Raw genomic sequence first — 20,139 nt, forward strand, 5'->3', positions numbered from 1 at the left:
CAAATCAAGCATAATTTAGTGAATTAACGCTCATCAAATTGAAATGCAACAAAATAGGTCTAGATCTAGCCTAAAATGGCTTTCTAAGCTTCCTCCATGGTTTAAATGACAAAAGAAGAGGAAATTTTATTGAAATTTTGAAAAGAGATTCAAATTTTAGGCCTTTATGGGTGTATCATTACTCATATCGGTCTGTATTGGACCCATATCAGCGCTGATGCACCTCGTATCAACCGATATTGTTGATACGTGTACTTGCACACGTGTGGCCAATATGGCCTCAGAAGTCTTCTGGTTGTAACTTCCCACTCCAAGTCCATCACACTAGATAAGCATGAAGCCAGCATAGTGCAACCGAATTTGGGGCATATGAGGGTGGTTTCTTCAACCAATGAAATGGATAAAATCATGTTGATGAGATAACCAAATATAGGATAACAAAATATATCCATACGTTGGTTTAGAGATCCCATGGTCAATGATCCATACCCTAACAATGTCACCCTCCCTCATCTCCATCGTAATCCGTCAAGCACGTACACTGCACCCATGCTACAGATAGTGCAAGTGGTGTATTTATAGTTGTGTGTTTATTTGTATCTTTTTAGGTGTGTATGTACACAGTGTTGTGCTCTCTTGTGGAGTATTTTTTTTTTTGTATTTCTAGCCTTATAATAAAAGGTGCAGGATGATTGTTACCGTAACACACCAAAAGCTTTTCTCTCAAGACTCCATCTTCTCTCAAACCTTTCTTTCTTGTTCTTCTCCTTTTCTTCTTCATTTCTCCTTCCTAAATCCTCTCAAATCAACTTGCCATCAGAGCGTTGATTGGTTCCACAGGAATCTATTGACGTCAACGACCATATGGCAGACATCAACATCTGTACGATCCATATGGCCTATTTTTTATTGGGAAGAACATGGTCTAATACATCTCAATTTTAGAAGATTTATGATGATTTTTATAACATTTTTGGATATCTAAGGCATGTTTGAGCCATTTTTCACATCAGGCGGAGAAACCCCAAATTTCTGATTTTCATTGAATTTACTCAAACCAGTTGTTGTTTTTTGTGTTTTTCTTCACATGGTGAGTCAAATCCACTGTATCTAACTGCTCACGGTGTTATTTCTAAGTTAGTGGATTTAGTGGTGTTGTGACGCCAAAACGTGGACCAATAGTGTCGGTTTTGCGTCCTGGTGAGTCTAAATATACATTAGAGTTCATGATGTATGGTCTAGTGCTTGACCTTAACCTGTGAAGTGTTGGTAATGCTTGTTTCAACCATCCCTTGGTCCTTGTTGTTGGTTTTTCCCTCTTCAACTGCTTTTAGACCTTTGGCCATTATTTGGATCTTAGATTTCTTTGAATTTGTTGTTATCGCTTTGCCTCGCAAATCAAATCATCATCAGAGAAGGAAACGACTGGTAAGCAGTTTTCTTGCTCATCGTGCTCTTCACATTCTAGTTATGCTAATAAAGTTTCTCTGACATCGTGATTGGACAATGCTTGGACCAAGCTCTGTCGAAATTCCTCTGACAACTTGAGTGCATCATATACGCTTAGCCGAGCCGGTATGCCCTTCAAATGGCTTACTACATCATAGGTCACCTTCACCGTCTCATTCTTCTTTTCTTTCTCATCATCATCGTTCTACCATTCAACGACCTCTCTTCTTGTAATCCCTTCTTTCTACTTCACAGGGCTTGTTATCTTCTTCCTCGATCGCAATGTAACCACTGCTACCTTCTTTGTTGCCTTACGGTCCTCTTTCTCTTTCACTTCCTGAGCCTTTTCCCGGATTGTAAGCATATTCACCGTCGCCATCGTACCCCTTTCTTTTTCTTTACCAATTACTATTTCGCCCCTATCTATCATTCGTTGTATTATACATTTCAATGTATAACAATTCTCCGTTGGATGCCCTACCAGGCGATGATAGTAGCAAAATTTTCTCTCTTGTTCTTGTCATATCTTTAGGGCGCTTAGGTTCTGGTAATTCTATTGTGTCAGCTTTTAGCAGTTGGTTCATCATAGGAACAACATCTTCTCTATTGAAAGCGAACCCCTCGTGAGAATTGAGCATCCTGGGCCTTTTTCCACTGTATCTGCTTCTCGGCTGATTCGATTCTTCTTTCTGTTCCGGCCTCTTTCCCCTTGAGTCCCTTGTATCTTGGCTTCTCTTGTCACGATCGACGATATTTACAACCATCCTGTTAGGTGCCCTCCTAGCTGCCTCATTGTGAAACGCTGACATTTTCCGGGTCATCAGCTCTAGAGCATGAGCCTTAGTGGTCAGGTCACGGAAAGTTCTGATATCAGCGCTGGTGAGTCCAAATGCGATTCCCGTTTCCATGGAGTTCAGACACATTTTGACCTGTTCCTTTTCTTCTGGCAGCTGCCTACATGAAGCTCCCAATGTCTTCCATCTGTCTATAAACTTTTCTACCGGTTCTCCTCTCTACCGCACAGAAGCCAATTCCATAATACTAACATACGCTCTGAAGAGAAGAAGTTTGACATGAAGGCGTCCTACATTTGTTCCCAAGTACGTATTGACCCCGGGGCCAAGCTGGAATACCATCGAAATGCTTTGTTTGTTAGGGATGACCCGAACAATCGCAAGCAATATTGCGGTATTGTAGAAAAATTCCCCATGCTAGTGATGAAGTGCATTAAGTATTCCTCTAGTGATCCTTCCCCGTTAAACTTTTGAAAATCTGGATGTTTGAAGTTGGCTGGAAACGGGATATCTTCTACCTCCCTTGGATATGGCGTTCGGTATCTGAAACGGCCGGTATTTTCACGTTCTCTCTCCATTCTAACAGCTTCTTCGACGACTTGTCTTACTTCGTCTTGTGTCATGGTTCTTGTTGCCGAGACAGATCCTAGTGATCCTGCCCCCTGCAGTTGAAAGCTTTCAGGTTGGTTCTCTTATCCATTCATTGTGCCCATCATCGGAGGAGCCGTTATCTGGGCTACATTATGTGCGATCGCTAAGGCCTCTTTGAGGTTCCTGCATTCCTCCATTAATGCTCTTTGTGCTTCTGCCATCTCATTCATGCGAAGCCATCTCATTCTTGCGATCCTCCGTAGTCGGCATGTTATCCTGGTTTGTCCCGGCCATATGTACTGCAGCTTCTCCACTCTTTGACGAAGCTGTAGTTGGAGTGGGGCGGGAATATGTCGACGTGATGGGACTTATGAAGAGAGGAGAGGGAGGAGTTTCATTCGACTTCTCTATGCTTCCGGTGCCATTGATCGATTGGGGCGATACAGACACTGGTGAACTTGCCATTAACGCCTTACCTTTCTGCTTTGTCGTCCATCTGACCCTTGGGGCGACTAAAGCTGGGAAGTCGCGTGATGTTAACTGCGGAACTACTCGCTCAGGATATATCGCAGGAGGAGCGAGTTTAGGATTCCTTCTAGCTGTATTGCGCGCTATTGGCCCTCTAACTCTTGGCGGAGGCAGATCCATCCTGGGGCTTCTTGCAGTTCGTGTTCTCGTCCTGCGAGACATTACGACAGTCCAGCCCTTATCTCCTTCCGGCGGTTAAGGCGAAGCAGATACGACCCCAGCTGTTGCTTGAGTTAGGTTGTTTTTGCTTGCAGGAAGTCGAGGCATGTACTCCGGGGTTTGGTTCGGTGCGTATTCTATCACGAATCTGGTCGGAGTGAAACTGAAGCTTACTTTTCTTGCGGAAGTTGCCATTGGTTGTAATTTGTAGTTGGATTCAGAAACCTTCAATTATAAAATATAACTATAGTTAGTATTTGAAGAATCGAATAATCCATCTTAGAGATGAAGGGGGGGATGTTCCCACTGAGAGTCGCCATTTTGGCGTCGGAAAGACGCCAACCTATGATGAAAGTTCTTAAACTATCACAATGTTAATGTTAAATACGATAAAACTCCCCAGCGGAGTCACCACTTTGTTTCGAACAAGAAACAAATGCATTCGATTTTGGGATATTATCTTATTCAAATATAACAGAGACAGAGTTTATTAAGAACAATCATCATATTATTAATATTGAGTTCATTTACATCCTCGGATATCCCTTGATTCTAAGATAGATTATTTAGAATACAAAAATTGACAAAGTTCCAATGTCCAAGCCGGATGTCAAATTCGGTAGCACTTCGACTCTGTTTCAGAAGTCTCCATAGGAGGAATGTCATGTTGATTAACTCCTTCCCTTTTTGAGTTTGTCCTTGGAGCAATAAAAGTCGAACTGGACGAACTGGAAGATTTCGGCAGCATCCCGGACCCTTTTTAGAACTGGTCACGTAGTGACCTGGTTGCGCAACCTACACAACCGGTTTACCTGTTGCGCGTTAACGAGTTGTGTGGCTCGCGCAACTCATCCTCTCCTTTGCTCCTCACCTTCAATCTTCTTTCAAGGCTCTGCTCCTCTTCCAGAAATCTTCTCTCAATGAGAGGGGGAGAGGGGTATTTAGAGGCCTCCATACGTGCCAACCCTCGATCTCCGTGCCATGGGGCTCACTTTACATCAGATTTGACCGTTCATCCTGATCGCCCTCTGTTCTTGATTGCGCTACCCGCGCAATAGAAAAGCCGGTTGTGCGATCCGCGCAACGCGCAATCAGTTGCGCGATCCGCGCAAAGATGACATTTGTCACTAACTCTTTAGCCTATTTGCACCATCTGCGCAACTATTTCAATTAGTTGTGCGGTCCGCGCAACCACTACTGGTTGCGCGACCCGCCCAACTGCCAACCAAAGCACTGAGTTCTTTCTCATTTCTTCACTCCATGTTTGGTTTCTGATCTCCAGTCATTCTTCATATATCTCTTGATCTTCAATCTTTTTACATTATTTTTATGCTCCAAGCCTCCAAAATTGAGAAATGTTGGGATCTTGTTGGTCATCCATCTTGGGCCAATGTGTTTGTGGCTAGCAATACTTCCACCAGTTCTGAGAAGACTTCACAACCGACTGCAGTAGAGAAGTCATCCATGGGTGAATCTGTTCTTTTGTCCTGTAAGGCCTAGGATGCATTGGTGCAATTTCATGTCCAAGAGGTTCCTGACACTTCCAGAGTTATTGTAGCCCAGTCAGGTACTGCTCTTCATGTGTCATCTTCTTTCTCCACCTGGGTCATTGACTCTGGAGCCTCTTTTTATGTGATTGGTAAGTCTCATCTGTTTAGCTCTTATCTTCCCTCTAGGCAACCACATTTTATCACTACTGATGATGGACACCAAACTCCTATATTTGGAACTGGTTTCATCGAACTTTCTACCTTCATGCATTTGTTAGCCGTTTTGCATGTTCCTCGCTTCCCCCCTAATCTATTATTTGTCAATTCTCTTATGAAAATCTTGAATTGATCAATAACCTTCTTTACTTCTCACTATGTGTTTCAAGACCTCTAGATGAAGCAAATGATTGGTGGTGGCCATGAACGTTAAGGCATTTACTTCTTAGATGATGCACCTATGATAGATTATAGTGCCTTGTCCTTAGATAGGGAGTCAGTGTCTCGATGGCATTGCTTCTTAGGGCACCCATCCTTGTCTAAATTAAAACTTCTATTTCCTTTAATTTCTTTATCTCAACCTCTATGTTGTAACACTTGTGAGTTCTCCAAACATCACCAATATGTCTTCCCTCCTCATTCATCTAAGAGGAGACCCAGACCATTCAAACTAGCCCATTCTGATGTTTGGGGCCTTGCTCCTCATGTCTCTTTTATTATACAAATATTTTATTACCTTTATTGATGATCGCACTTGAGTGACATGTATTCATCTTCTAGAATCTAAGCATGTAAGTGTTTGATATGTTCACAATATTTTATAATGAGGTGGTTACACAGTTTTAATGTCCTCTTAAAATATTACATTCTGACAATGGGGGAGAGTATGTTGCATGCCTTTCTATCCTTTTTTGCAAGACCACGGGATTTTATCTCGTACTTCATGTCCATGAACGCCTCAACAAAATGGCATGGCTGAGCAAAAGAACCGTCACCTTCTTAAAGTCACCCACGCATATGAATCTTTCAAAACGATTTTGGGATGATGCCTTGCTTACTGTTGTGTTTCTAATTAATTGCATTCCCTCTTGAATATTTTCACACAAGTCTTCATTTGAAATTTTACATCCGCAAGATAAACCTTCTCCTTTATCCCGTGTGATTTTGGATGTACATGTTTTGTTCAGATTCCTGATGGTGATAATTAGAAGTTGAGTTCTCGAGCCATGAAGTGTGTCTTCTTAGGCTACTCTCGATCGCAAAAGGGGTATAAATGCTATGACCATTTAACCAGTAAGAGATGTATCCACCGACGTGACCTTGAAAGACATTTCATATTTTTCTGATGAAGGAAAATCTCTACATAATCCTCTTACTAATCTAGGAGAGCCCGTGCAGTCTAACCCTATACCCCTTCCAATCTCGTTTTCATGATGCTCCCACTCCATCTGTCTTAAAGCCTATCCATGTGTATCATCGATGGACTAAATCCTCCGCTGATCAACAATCCATCATTTCATCCGCTTCTGCTAGTGGTTCAAGTATAAACTCTCATGATGATCTTTCCATTTCCTTGCGCAAGCCTCCCCGCTCATGCACAAAACATCCCATTAGAGATTTTGTTCATATCACCATCTTTGACCCTCCTTCCAGTCTTCTGCAGCTTCTTTATCCTCGATTACCTCTCGTAATTTGAAGGATGCTATGGGTAGTCCTAACTGGACTAAAGTTATGATGGAAGAGATGTAAGCGTTGAAGAAGAACAATAATTGCGCGTTAGTTCCCTTACCTGAAGGCAAATAGACAGTTGGATGTCAATGGGTTTATACCAATTATCTTCCAAATAGTTCTATTGATTGCTACAAGGCACAGTCAATTGCAAAGGGTTATACTCAAACATATGGCGTGCATTACTTTGAGACATTCTCTCCTTTAAGAAGCTTAACTCTGTACATTTGGTCATCTCTTTGGCAGTAAACATGTCAAAGCCCCTGTTTCAACTAGATATGAAGAATGCCTTTTTACATGGTGATCTTGCCAAGGAGGTTTATATGGATTAGCCCCCAGGTTTTTCTATGCCTTCTGACTCTCCTCTTGTGTGTCGCCTAAAGAAATCTATTTACAGTCTTAAACAATCCCCGCGTGCCTAGTTTGATAAATTCAGTCAAGCTCTTCTGAATTTTGGATTTGTTCGTAGCCAAGCTGATCATTCCTTATTCATCGTGACATTGTGTTGTCGGGCGATGATACTGAGAGAATTATGACCATTAAATATTTCTCAAGACTCGATTTGAGATCAAAGATCTTGGGGCCTTTCACTATTTTTTGGGCTTTGAAGTTGCTCGATCTAAGTCCAAAGTTGTCCTTACTCGAAGGAAATATGCCCTTGATCTTCTCAGAGACCAAGATGCTAGGACATAAGCCTACTACCACGCCTATGGATACTACTCACAAAATTGGTGTTGATGATGGTGATCTCCTCTTTGATTCTAGATGTATTGGCAATTAGTTGGCCGACTTATTTATTTAACTATTACACAACCGGATCTTTCGTGTGTTATATGTGTTGTAAGTCAATTCATCCATGCCCCTTGTACTGCACATATGACAACCGTATATCATATTCTTTGGCATCTCAAATCTTCCCTAGGCAAATGTTTACTCTTTCGACAACATGGCCACCTTCATCCATCTAGTTACTCTGATGCTGATTGTACTGGAAGTTTACATGATCAACGGTTTACATCTGAGTACTATACATTTGTAGGTGACAACTCTATCACCTGGAAGAGTAAAAAACAGTTATTCTTGGCACAATTTTTGCTATGGCTGAGTATTAGGCGATGGCTCACACGAAGTGAACTTATTTGGCTTCGAACCCTCTTTCAATAACTTAGTTATTATCCTTCAAGTCCCATTCCTTTGCATTGCGATAATCAAACTACCATTCATATTGCCAGCAATCTAGTGTTCCATGAGTGCACAAATCACATTGAAATTGATTATCATTTCATTCGAGAAAAAGTTGCTAACAGGAATTTGCAACTCCTTTTGTTCGCTCTAGGGAATAGTTGGCCAATGTTACCAAGTCTCTTAGTTAGTCTGGATGCTCTTCTTCGTATCACTAGCAAATTCGGCATGATCAATAGCTATGCCCCAACTTGAGGGGGAGTATAGAGAATGCAAGTGGTATATTATAGTTGTGTTTATTTATACCTTTTAAGGGGTGTGTGGGTGTGTGTTATGTACAATGTTGTGCGCTCCTACGGAGTATGTTTATGTATTTCTAGCCTTATAATAAAAGGTGTGGGGTGATTGTTGCCCTAACACACAAAAAGCTTCACTCTCAAAACTCTTATCTTCTCTCACACCTTTCTCTCTTGCTCCTCCTTTTCTTCTTCATTTCTCCTCCTAAATCCTCTCAAATCAACTCATGCATCAATGGTGTTTATTGCACACCATCATCGGGCGTGATGATCTTCAAATTTGAAGGGATAAAACCCTATCTCAAAACAAAAAGGGGTAAAGAAAGAGCCCTCCTCATTTTAAGTTTCTTTCTTTTTTTTTTTTTTTTGGTCTTTAGGACTATTCTAAAGCGTACGCCTCAACACTTAATTTATATATATATATATATAAAGGAAACTAAAAACAAAAGAGGGCACTTTCTCTACCGCTTTTCGTTTTGACATGGGGTTCTAAACCCAGAGAGAGGGATTTTCGTTCGAGCTTTCATTGTTTATCTCGAGGGTTTCAGTGTGTCAGCGCTTCCATCGTGTAGGAAATGTTTCTATGGGCTGCCAAAAAATAAATAAATAAATAAAGGAAACTATTTCCAATTCGATTAGAAATAAGGAGTGTGTGGAACCCTCATACCGCTTTTTTGATTCGATCGAAAATAACATAGGAAGGCCCTGGAACCGGATGGTCTACCGATGGAGGTTTGGAAGCATATGAGAGGTATTGGGTTACATTAGTTGACAAAGTTGTTCAATAAGATTGCAAGATCCCAGAAAATGCCAGACAGATGGAGGAAAAGTATTGGGGTACCCATTTATAAGAATAAAAGAGACATAAGAAACTTTGGGAGAGTGATTGAGCAAAGACTTGAGGCATGAGACGAATATATTAGAAAATCAATTTGGTTTTATGCCAGGGTGGCCTACCATTGAAGTTATTTTCCAACTGAAACAACTAATGGAAAAATATAAGAAGATAAGGAAGGATCTACACATGGTCTTTATTGACTTAAAGAAAGCACATGATAAGGCCCCTAGAGAGTTAATCCGGCGAGTGTTGGGAAACAAAGGAGTTTGAAGAGGATATATTGACATCATTAAGTATATGTACAAAGGAGTAGTAATAAATCTAAGGACCACTAGTGGAGAGATAAATGAGTTCCCGATTACTATAGGCTTGCACTTGGGGTCAGCATTGAAACAATAGCTTTTAGCATTGGTTATCGATATGTTGATGAGGCATTTGCAGGAAGAGATCCCATGGTGTATGTTGTTTGCAGATAACATGGTTTTTATTGATAAGATGAGGGGGGGTGTGTAAACACAAAGCTATATTTATGGAAAGGTGCTTTAGATTTAAACTTAATCAAACTAAAACAAAGTATATGAAATCTTTAGTAAATAGGAGTGAAAACGAGTTATTCATTAAGACTATTGACCAAGATGTTTCCCAAAATGACCACTTTTGATATCTTGAGTTGATAATTCATGATAGTGGAGGGATTGAGAAGGATATTGCCCATAGAATTCAAGCTAGGTGTAAGAAATGGAGATTTGCCTGTGTTTTATGTGATTGTCGTGTACAACTAAAACTGATTGTTGTGTACAACTAAAACTGAAAGGGAGATTTATTGAATCGCTACAAGACCAACCATGCTTTGTGGGATAGAATGTTGGGCAGTTAAGGAACAATATGCTGATAGAATGTGTAGTAAAAATGTGGATATTGAGCTGGATGAGTGGCAAGACAAGGATAGAAATGATTTCATTCAAGGTAACTTAAAAAGTAGCACCAATATCTAATAAGATGTGGGAAAGTAGACTTAGATGGCTTGGTCATGTGAAATGAAGACCAAGATCCGCACAGGTCACAAGGAGTGAGCTGGTACAAGTTGAGGCTCTAAAAAGGAAAGGGGAAGGCCCGAAAGGACTTGGATGGAGGTAGTAACAAACGACTTTATGATCCATGGTGTAGTTGAAGGTATGGCCCTTGAGAGAGTGGAATGGCTAAACAGGATTCCTATAGCCAACCCCAATTAATTGGATTAAGGCTTAGATGATGATGTTGATGATGAGCCACGCACACATAAACACACATATATATCTTTGCGTTTCCACCTAAAATCTTATAACCTTTTGTTCCTACTCCCAAGTACCCTCCAGTGGACCTAAAATCTCCTTTTATGTGTGCGCGCGCGTTTGCATGTGTGTGTGTGCATGAAGTGGTGTGCACGCATGCATGGGTTCACACAAGTGTGCTTTTGTGTGTGTGCATGGGTGTGTGGTTGTTCGTGTGCTTGCACACAGGTGTCCATATGTTGGTGTGCCTGCTTGTTGGTGCATGTGCTTGCGCACTTGTGCATGTGGGTGTGGGTGTGTGCATGGTTGTGAATGTGCAGGTGGCGTGCACGTGTGTGGGCATGCACACATGCATGCGCATATATAAACTCTATATTCAAAGTTAAGAAGAAAAAAAATTCCTATAATGGGAAACTATTAACGACTTAAAGGCATATAGAACTCCTTATCCTTAAAAACTATTACTATAGAGAAGAAAAGAGTTAATTTTGGACTCCAAACAAAATCCCTCCAAATCTTCATAAATAAACACTCCAAAGACCAATAGCATAAGCAAAAATAGGATCCATTACTTGAAGGCACGTAAAACTCCTTATACTTAAAAACAATTACTATAAATAACAAAAGAGAACTAATTTTGGACTACAAACAAAATCCCTAAAATCTTTGTAAATAAACACTCCAAAGACCCACACTACAACCACAAATGGGATCCACTATCTCCTTAAAAATCTCTAATCCCTCCTTGTGTGAGGCTCACCTGACGAGTCACAAGACCTACAAATTAGGATTTTTAAACACCCTCTGATCGGAACCCTCCGAATCAGTCGAATAAATCATCAAAATAAAGCCTGAGATGAAGGATCAATGAGGGCAAGGAAGTCCTTCCATCATTGAGACCAATGGACACCACTGTCCACAAAAAGTGGGTCACACCTTGAGCTTCAAAAGACCAATGCCTAGGTGGATGAAATCTTTTTTCTTCCACCTGCTGTGATAACTGAGACAGTGTATGACAGTACATTAGGTACACTTTTGGGAAGGAATTTCTCCCACATTTCATGTCAAATTTAGACGATCTTGCACCCTATTGTGTAGTACCTAGTATTCAAAGTATCGGTATCACTACAAGTTCCGTTGGTCGGGGATACAGAACAATATCGATATTGCCAATAACCGGAAATGCAAGGAAATATGGAAAAAAATGATGGAATTATCAATGAAACTTTAGGAAATACTAAAATACGCATTTGCATATTTAGGACTAAAAAAATTACAAAAAGAACGCATATATGATAATTTTCCATTTAATGGGGGCCTAAAAGCCTGTGATGTCATAATAAATTAGTCTAACCACCCCATCTATCCATCCAACCATCCAATCCAAACATCCGTTGATATTTCAAAATATCGACAATACATGATATTTCACTGAGAAATCGTCGACAATTGGAAAGGAAACGAAAGATTGTGGTCTCAATATCGCCCACGTTGTGATAACGATAACATCATGTTGTGATCGATATTATCATCGACAATATGAACATTGAATACAACCATACACCCATAAAAAAATTTACAATGGAAATTTCTTTAATAAACGCATTTTTGGTGATATCGATACATTGGCGATATCATCGAAACATCCCTAAAACATTGGTGATACAAGCAACACTTGGAATTTACATAGTAAAAAATATTGGCTGTCAAACAACCACTTACTCTAAAAGCTCAAGCCATCAGAGGATGGTGTATCAATGCATATCAAAGGACCTTAACACTAACACTCCCTCGCACATGCGGGGTGAAACTCCACATGGGAACATACTGGGCAAGGGTGGAGGAACACTTAACTCACACCATGGTGAAGGGACACTCAACTCGCACCATAAACGGCCCCCTACAGGAGAATATATTGTGGTGGCATATTTGCTACTACCAGGATTCGAACACTTGACCTTCCACTTTGGTACCATGTCAAACAACCACTTTCTCTAAAAGCTCGAGTCGTCAAAGGATAGCATATCAATGTATATCAAGGGACCTTAACACTCTAACATTGGCAATATCAATACATTGGCGCCATTATCTATTGTCGCAAGAATTCGTCTTGTTCTCAAATCACGAGGCCTTGAGATATCTGAACTCTCAGAAAAAATTAAGCTCTAGGCACGCCAAGTGAGTCCAATTCCTTCAAGAGTATACATTTGTGCTTAAGCACAAGGCCGGTGTAGAGAATAAGCCTGTTGACGCGTTGAGTCGTCGAGTCGTGTTACTCAATTCCATAAGTGTCGAAGTCACAGGGCTCGAGCGTGTCAAAGAGGATTATTTTGAGTGCCCAGATTTTGGAGTTGTATACGCATCGTTGTTAGAGAGTTTGTCAGGAGCTACCAGTAAGTATTTGATATTGGACGGATATTTGTTTAGGAGTGACCATTTGTGCATACCTCGCACCTCCCTCCACGATTTTCTTGTCTGAGAGTTACATTCAGGAGGGGTCGTAGGTCATTTTGGTCAAGACAAGACCATTGCCCTAGTGGAGGATAGATTCCATTGGCCATGCCTCAAGCAAGACGTAACCAAAATTATTGGGCAGTGTTATACTTATCAACTGGCAAAGCAGAAAAAGCAGAATACGGGGCTATACACACCTTTACCAGTTTCATTCGCCCCTTGGCAAGACATCAATATGGACTTCGTGCTTGGGCTCCCCAAGACTATTTGGAAACATGATTCCATATTTGTTGTCGTGGACCGTTTTTCTAAAATGGCCCACTTCATCCCTTGTTCGAAGACCTCTGACGCATCTCATGTTGCCAAGTTGTTCTTTAGTAAGGTTGTCAAGCTTTATGGGTTACCCAAAACCATAGTGTCTGACCGTGACGTACGATTCATGAGTTATTTTTGGAAAACACTATGGCATATGATGAGTACTAGGCTCCAATTTTCTTCTACTTACTACCCTCAAACCGATGGTCAGACTGAGGTGGTCAATAGGAGCCTGCACTACCTATCGCCGAGTTTGCTCAGGTGTTTAGTGGGGAAGCATACCAGGACATGGGACACTACACTACCTATCGCTGAGTATGCATACAATAGTTTTGTCAATAAATCCACAGGTTTTAAGTCCTTTTGAAGTCGTTACTGGTTATAAACCTAGAAAGCCTATTGATCTTGTCCCTATGTCTATCCCATAGGCCATTAGAGTCTCAGAGTCCTTTGCACATCATATTCATTTATTGCATCAAGAAATCGGGCGAAAGATCAATACTAGTAATGAACATTACAAAATTTCTGTAGACCAACAAAAACGATTCAAGGAATTCAATGTAGGGGACTCTATGATGGTCCGCATCAAGCCAGAGCGGTACCCTCAGGGAGTCGATCGTAAATTACACGCGCGTAGAGTTGGACCATTCAAAATTATAAAACAAAACGTCCCAATGCGTATATGATAGATCTTCCACCTTCCATGGGAATTAGTTTCACATTCAATGTGCAGGATCTAGTTGCATTTCAGGGGACCACTAATACATTGTCCAGCCTTTCACCCAACCATCCTGATTCCCCAGACCTTTTCCTTGATCCATGGCCCCTTCCCGACCCATCTTCCCAGCCTCTACCCCCCATACCTACCCTTCCCACACCCAGAGAGGAGATAGAAGATATTCTAGACCAACAGATAGTATCGGCATTGGACGGCGGCTTTCAAAAGTTCTTTGTGAAGTAGAAGTCACGCCCAACTTCAAACAATACGTAGCTCACTGAGGAGCTTCATAGACTTAATCCAGACATCTTGGAGCGGTTTAGGAGCTTTGTTTCGCCAGTGGCGAAACCTTCGCAGCCGGGGAGAGTTGATGGAGACATCATGCGCAGGCCCCCCACCCTACGCACGTATTCAAGGAGGCAGGCCCCAATTTCGATTTAGATAGACGACATCTTTGGAGGGCCTTACAGTTAGGCGCTGCACTTTGGAGCATTGGAGTGGACCCGATCATCATATAGATTCTACCATCGGATCTCATGATCGTGGCCCACTAGCTTAGATGATTTAGGATTTTGAGTTTTAACTGTTCTCATTATTAGAAACATTATGAATGGCTTTGATTGCTTAGATTAGTTATTATTTTATTTACTTCAACTTTAAGTATTAGCGTGCGTACATGGCGCAAGGGTAAAATTGTCTTTTGGGGTTTAGGGTTTTCATATAAATAAGCAACCCCATGTAAGTATTCTCCATGAAGTTTATGAATAAAAAATTCTACGTTTTCTTCTTCTCTATCTCTTTGGGTTGAAGAATCGAATTGGGTGTGAAACTCTCCCTTCCTCGAAGGGCTAACTACCGTGGTGCGAAGCCACAACCATCTCAAATCATCCCCCACTTCATTACACTCCACATCCATCATCCCCTACATCCCTTCCACCTTCAGATTCACCCTCTTTCGTATCTAAGTTTTATCCTATAACAGTGCACAAACAAATTTTCCGATTCTGGCCCATCAGAGGGGCTGAAACTTTGGCAGAGCATCACGCACAAACCGTGCATCTGATCGACACGAAATTTGGCATGGAGGCAGTCCTACCCTGGCCGATCCTAGCCTAATAGTCAGTTTCCGACTTTGTGGGCCCCCCACACGTGCGGACGAGTGGTCATGCACGTATGCCCAGGGCCAACTGTTATCCACGTGGTGAATCTCTTTAGCCTTAAATCCAGATCCTTAACCCTCAAGAATCCCAAATCCCAATTATCCCCAAATTTGCAAACCCTAGATTTTCCCCCGAATCGAAACATGGTGAATCTCTTGAATTGGGGAACAATCCTTTGCAAGAATAGATGAATCTTACACTCCTTTGGGCTTGTTTGGTTTATAGTTTTATTTGATCCAGCCCTAACTTGTGTAGGCTTGGACCCCCATAAATTCCCCTTTTTGAATGTTTGATAGTATGTAGGATGTGGAATTTTGTGACTGTTTAAATTGGTATAATCATGAGCCTGATTTCTTGCATTCCACATTTAATTTCATGTCCTGTATCAATCAATCTGCATAATTCTGATTTTGCATCTAAGCTCTTCCCCAATTTTCATCTAAGCTGAACATTAAATAGTCCAAATTCCAATACCATTATGTAGGCCATTGAATGCTTTTCAATGGCAGATAGATCTCAAGATTTAGCCCACTAAACATGGAGATCCATGGTCTGCAATGATGTAGGGTCCTGCTTTAAGCAGCAGTCCCTATTTTTATAGTTTGCCACTTCAGTAAAGTTCTTTAACTAACTCCAGTTTTTGTCCATTCTCTGGGACGGGTGTTGTAATTAGCACCATCAAGGTATGATTTGGGAAGGATTGCATAAGTTAATCACACACTTAAGCCCAGAAAATGGAAAGCGATTGCACCTTGGCCCCTGAAAATCTGGAAAGGACTCTTATCATCTTAGAGGATAAAGCCCATTCAATTACAAGGGATTTTGCCTTGCTGAACACCTCAGAAACCTGCATACTACTATTATTGAAATAACGAGTGTTCCTTTCATGCCATATGCCCGCAAGTAAGCATGACCGCCATATTTTTTTTCCAACACACGCACACTCTCACAAGGAAGAAACAGTCGACGGACACTGGCACTATCCAATCAACACTGAAATAGAGGAAGAATTGGTCCCATAATCTCTTCGCAAAAGGCCATTGTAGAAAGAGGTGATCCACCGATTCCTCATTTCGCATACACATTCAGAAGAATGAGACTCCGCTTGTGCAGGTTCATCTCACAGGAATGTCAATTGCCAAAGTCTATAAAAGAAGGATGGATTTTCCATATTCCAGGCCTTCTATTCACTCTCAAGTGTTGAGAATCATACATATCAGAGAGAAAAAGAGAGGAGGTGAAGCAAAAGATTGAAGACTAAGGGAGATAGCTTAAAGTAGCATGGCCTGGATATTTCAGTGCAGGGTTCTACTGTGACTGAGCTACTGTCCCATAAAGAAGAAGAAGATTAGAAGCCTAAAACAAGGAGCAAAGGCCCCCTACATCAAGATTCTGAACAAATTTTCATTTCTCCCTCATTTGTCATTATTTCATTTGTATGGTTAGCTAGTTGTTGTAATATTGATATCCATGCAATGAGAATGCCTTGATTTCCTTATGATCTGTCTTGGAGACAGAATTATCAGGTTAAGGGAAGGTGTTTGACCCCTTCTTCCTTCATAAGTGGATCCCTTACCCATGGATCTTTGGATTGACCAGTAGATATGAGTCACAAGACCATTGATTTGAGCTGATTGAGCACACACCAATCTGATATTGGCCCACTGCAGTAATAAATTTTGGGGCTCACATCTTCATGGTACACTTCTCCCAGGTTTTTTTTTTTTTCTTTTGCATTAGTTTTTAGGCCCTCGATGAAACTATTAAGTTCATGCTGAAAGTGTTAAAAGTACAATGAGATTCCATATAATAATATCAACAAGGAATAACGGTTCATGAGAAGAACAATGTAATTTTCTAGAATCAGAACCTGTGAGTATCACTAAACGGTACTGTAAGATAAAATCTGCTCATAATTCTGCATATCAATGTTAAGTGCATTTCATTTGGCAATCATTGTTAAGAATATGTATCCATACCTCAGCAACCCGTACACAACATGCAACTTCAGTATTACCCGTTACTCGGTCTTTTGCCAGAATGCAACCAAGATTATTGCTGTCCTTTGTCTTTATTCTACCATCATCAATAGCAATGGCATCTTGTTCTAGAAGTTCATTCTTTCCACCACAAGATCGCAATAGAGAATATATGATACTTCGTTTTCGACCATGAGAATCCCATTCACCATAGGATTCTGATGATGCTGGCAAAACCTTTGATGAAGTATAAAATGGCGGAAGGACCCAAGTTATTGGTACTCCAAGAGCTAGGGGAGGAGAGGCTATCACCGATAATGATGCAGAAGCATTATATAATACTGAATGTGAAACGGCCCCAGAGTAAATGAAATCACAAGAGAAAGAAACAGCAACATTTGTTCTGCCTGCAGATCTGGTGTAGATGATAAAGAAATCCAGGAGAGAACAAATTATGAACATGAGAGCATCTTTCAGTAGTGAAAATTTGGTACTCATGACAAAATTTGTGTAGTTACAAGTACAACCAATTGATCACAACAAAATTTACATGAAAGCTAAAATACAAAACATAGTACATGAATAAAGTGACTCATTTTGACAGATAACTCTTGAATAAAATTCTACTTGCAGCAAAAATCTAAAGCTACTTCATAATAAAGTGACTCTTTTCAATCATCTCTACTATTCATAAGAAAAAATCTTAATTGCAAAATAGTTCACGAGTATATAAGGATGTTCAAAATCTTATTGGCTAAAACCAACATGAAATCAAGCAGAAACTAATTTGGGTAAGTAATTACCAACAAAATGTTCAATGATACAACGTAACATATTTCAGCTTTACCAGTACATGAATGTTGAATGAAATATTTGTAGACTCGGAAGAGAACGTGTTAAATCCATTCAACAAAGGTACACATTCAAAAAGATACGCAAAAAGGGAAAATGTTCAGGGCCTTCTTGAGTCAATGTTATCATTCTTTTTTTTTTTTTTTTGAAATGTATGTCTTGTGATTCCTCTCATTGCATAATGCTACAGGCGTGCTTATTTTCAATACATTGTAGCAGAAATTCTGTAAATGTGCTCATATTTTCATGTTGCAAATTGCAATCATACTTACGCATGTCACTACATCTATTATCATATTGCATTTCAGTATCCCAGCAAGGACCATTTACAGGTCCTTTACAGTAACAGATATATGGGGGAAAAAAGGTGAAAAGAAAAAGGATGCATGACTAGATGGCAGTGGGCCTAGTGGCAGGTCCCTTACCTCAAGTGCACCTGTTGCATGAAGGGAGATGCATGGTGGAAAATTGCCATGTATCATTGCCAGATGAGTAACTAGGTCCATCTTGTTAGGACTATAGTCTCCCATTGTTTGATTTACCCATTGGCACAGCATTCAATTTCATGGAAAAGGCTCTTTATTTGTGAATGAATCAACAAAATTAGTCTTCTAAGGACTATGACCTATGGTTAAATATCATCTAATACAACTCAGTTTGTCTAAGTCATATCGATTTAAGCCTTGACGGAGATGATGTGGTGGCCCAAAACCTAAAGGATTGTCCCATTCAGTCCGACGTGTCTTGAGACACACCAAGTTGGAACCGAGGTGCACATATTTTCTGGTAGAGTACAAATCTTGTGCAACATACAATAACCAATATCCTAAGGGAGTACTTGTCATAAAATAGATCAAGCTCTACACCCTGCAACTCCTCTTTCCTTCTACTGAAATCCCCTAAAAATCTTTTTCCACAAATTTTCCTGTGGTTCTCTCATAGGTAAGCTGGGGTCAAACCTGACACCACAACTTACTGTAGTTTTGCTATAGGTTTTTCAGTCATTGATGAGTGGTGAAGTTCATGGTATTCCATAACGGTGGCCGTAACAGTCACCACAGCTACTGTTATGAAAAGGGCCATTATGGTCACTTTTTCACTTCTTCTTTTTTTTTTTTTTTTTTGGGGGGGGGGGAGAGAACAAATGTGTATCAGCCCCGTAACAGACCATACAGGGGCAAAATGGGCCTTTATGGGGGCCGTAACAGCCATTATGGGTTTTTTTTTTTTTCTTTCTGAAATGGCCATCACGGCGCCATAATGCCTAACAGTGACCACCATTACCTCTACATAACGGCCATTACATAACCGTTTTTGCATACCATGGTCAAGTTAAAAAAACAGTGGCTCTAGCTTCCACGTAGGGTAAATGCTTCTTTGAATGTTGTAGAAGCTTCCCAACATCAATTCTATGGGTTGTTTCTTGTTGCCCTAGAATCTCAGGCAGCCGACAGAACAAAATGATTTCTTTTGTCCGTATAGAGATGTCACCATAACTCTTTTAACAAACTGTAGAAGATAAGAGTCAAAGAATCATCTTTCCTTTTTTCAATTTTTTCGTCTTTTTCCCATTTCACATTGCTTAAATAAGTAATTATGCCTTTTGTGTATTTGTAATTCCCAAAAGTACTTAAATAAGTGGTAAATGTGTTTGGTTAGGAGCTACCTTAATTACCTATTAAGAAAGAATTACCTAAAACAGCGCTTTTTCTCTATGTGGGGAAGGCGTCAAACACACCTTAAAGAACCTTGCGTATGGCACACGTGTCAAAGATCCAAGCCATTCATCATGAAGGGCATACTATAAACATGCCATATACCAAAAATCAGGGTAATTTACCAAGGTAACGAACAAATGAGATTCATCAATTGCATGCTTGTCAAGCCTTAGTACTAAATCACACCTCAAAACACGCCCAATCCAAGAATAGAGATTCTTCAACTTAAAAGAAGGTAAATCAATGCAAAAACCAGAGAATAACCAAAGCTCTTGCCCAGTTTGATGGCCTTGATCACATGCTTCACTTCTCAAAACTTGCAAGTGCACAAATCCTAGAGAGGGGTTGATGCCCAAGGCTTATAGAGAGAAAAAGAAAAGGTCCAAAGAGCAAAGGATGATTATTCTTCATTGAGTGGAGAAAACAAAAGAGAAGCTAGCACAGGGGCATTTTCACACCGGGCTCAAGTGGGGTAGCTTGTGGTATGCGGGGACACACTCGGGGTGGGTGGCCCGTGTGAGGCGGGTGGCTTGTGTGAGGCGGGCCCATGTGAAGTGGGGCCCACGAGGTGTGTTCAACCGACGGCCTAACCCATGGGATGTGGGGCCTGGGCTATGAGA

The 20,139-nt window shown here is 40.7% G+C and overlaps 1 protein-coding gene across 3 annotated transcripts in view; it reads right to left on the reverse strand.

Moving 5' to 3' along the window:
• The window catches only part of LOC131239858 (nuclear pore complex protein GP210), a 157,053-nt gene that overhangs the window by 24,699 nt on the left and 112,215 nt on the right, over positions 1-20,139 (reverse strand). For all 3 annotated transcript variants that reach the window (XR_009168445.1, XM_058237748.1, XM_058237749.1), the window contains exon 24: positions 16,950-17,364. Coding sequence is in view for 2 of the 3 variants with exons in the window: in XM_058237748.1 (XP_058093731.1) it covers positions 16,950-17,364 (415 nt within the window). In the remaining variant the exon portion in view is untranslated. The remainder of the gene's footprint in view (positions 1-16,949; positions 17,365-20,139) is intronic.

This window comes from Magnolia sinica, chromosome 3 (assembly GCF_029962835.1).
Source record: "Magnolia sinica isolate HGM2019 chromosome 3, MsV1, whole genome shotgun sequence".
Classification (NCBI taxonomy): domain Eukaryota; kingdom Viridiplantae; phylum Streptophyta; class Magnoliopsida; order Magnoliales; family Magnoliaceae; genus Magnolia; species Magnolia sinica.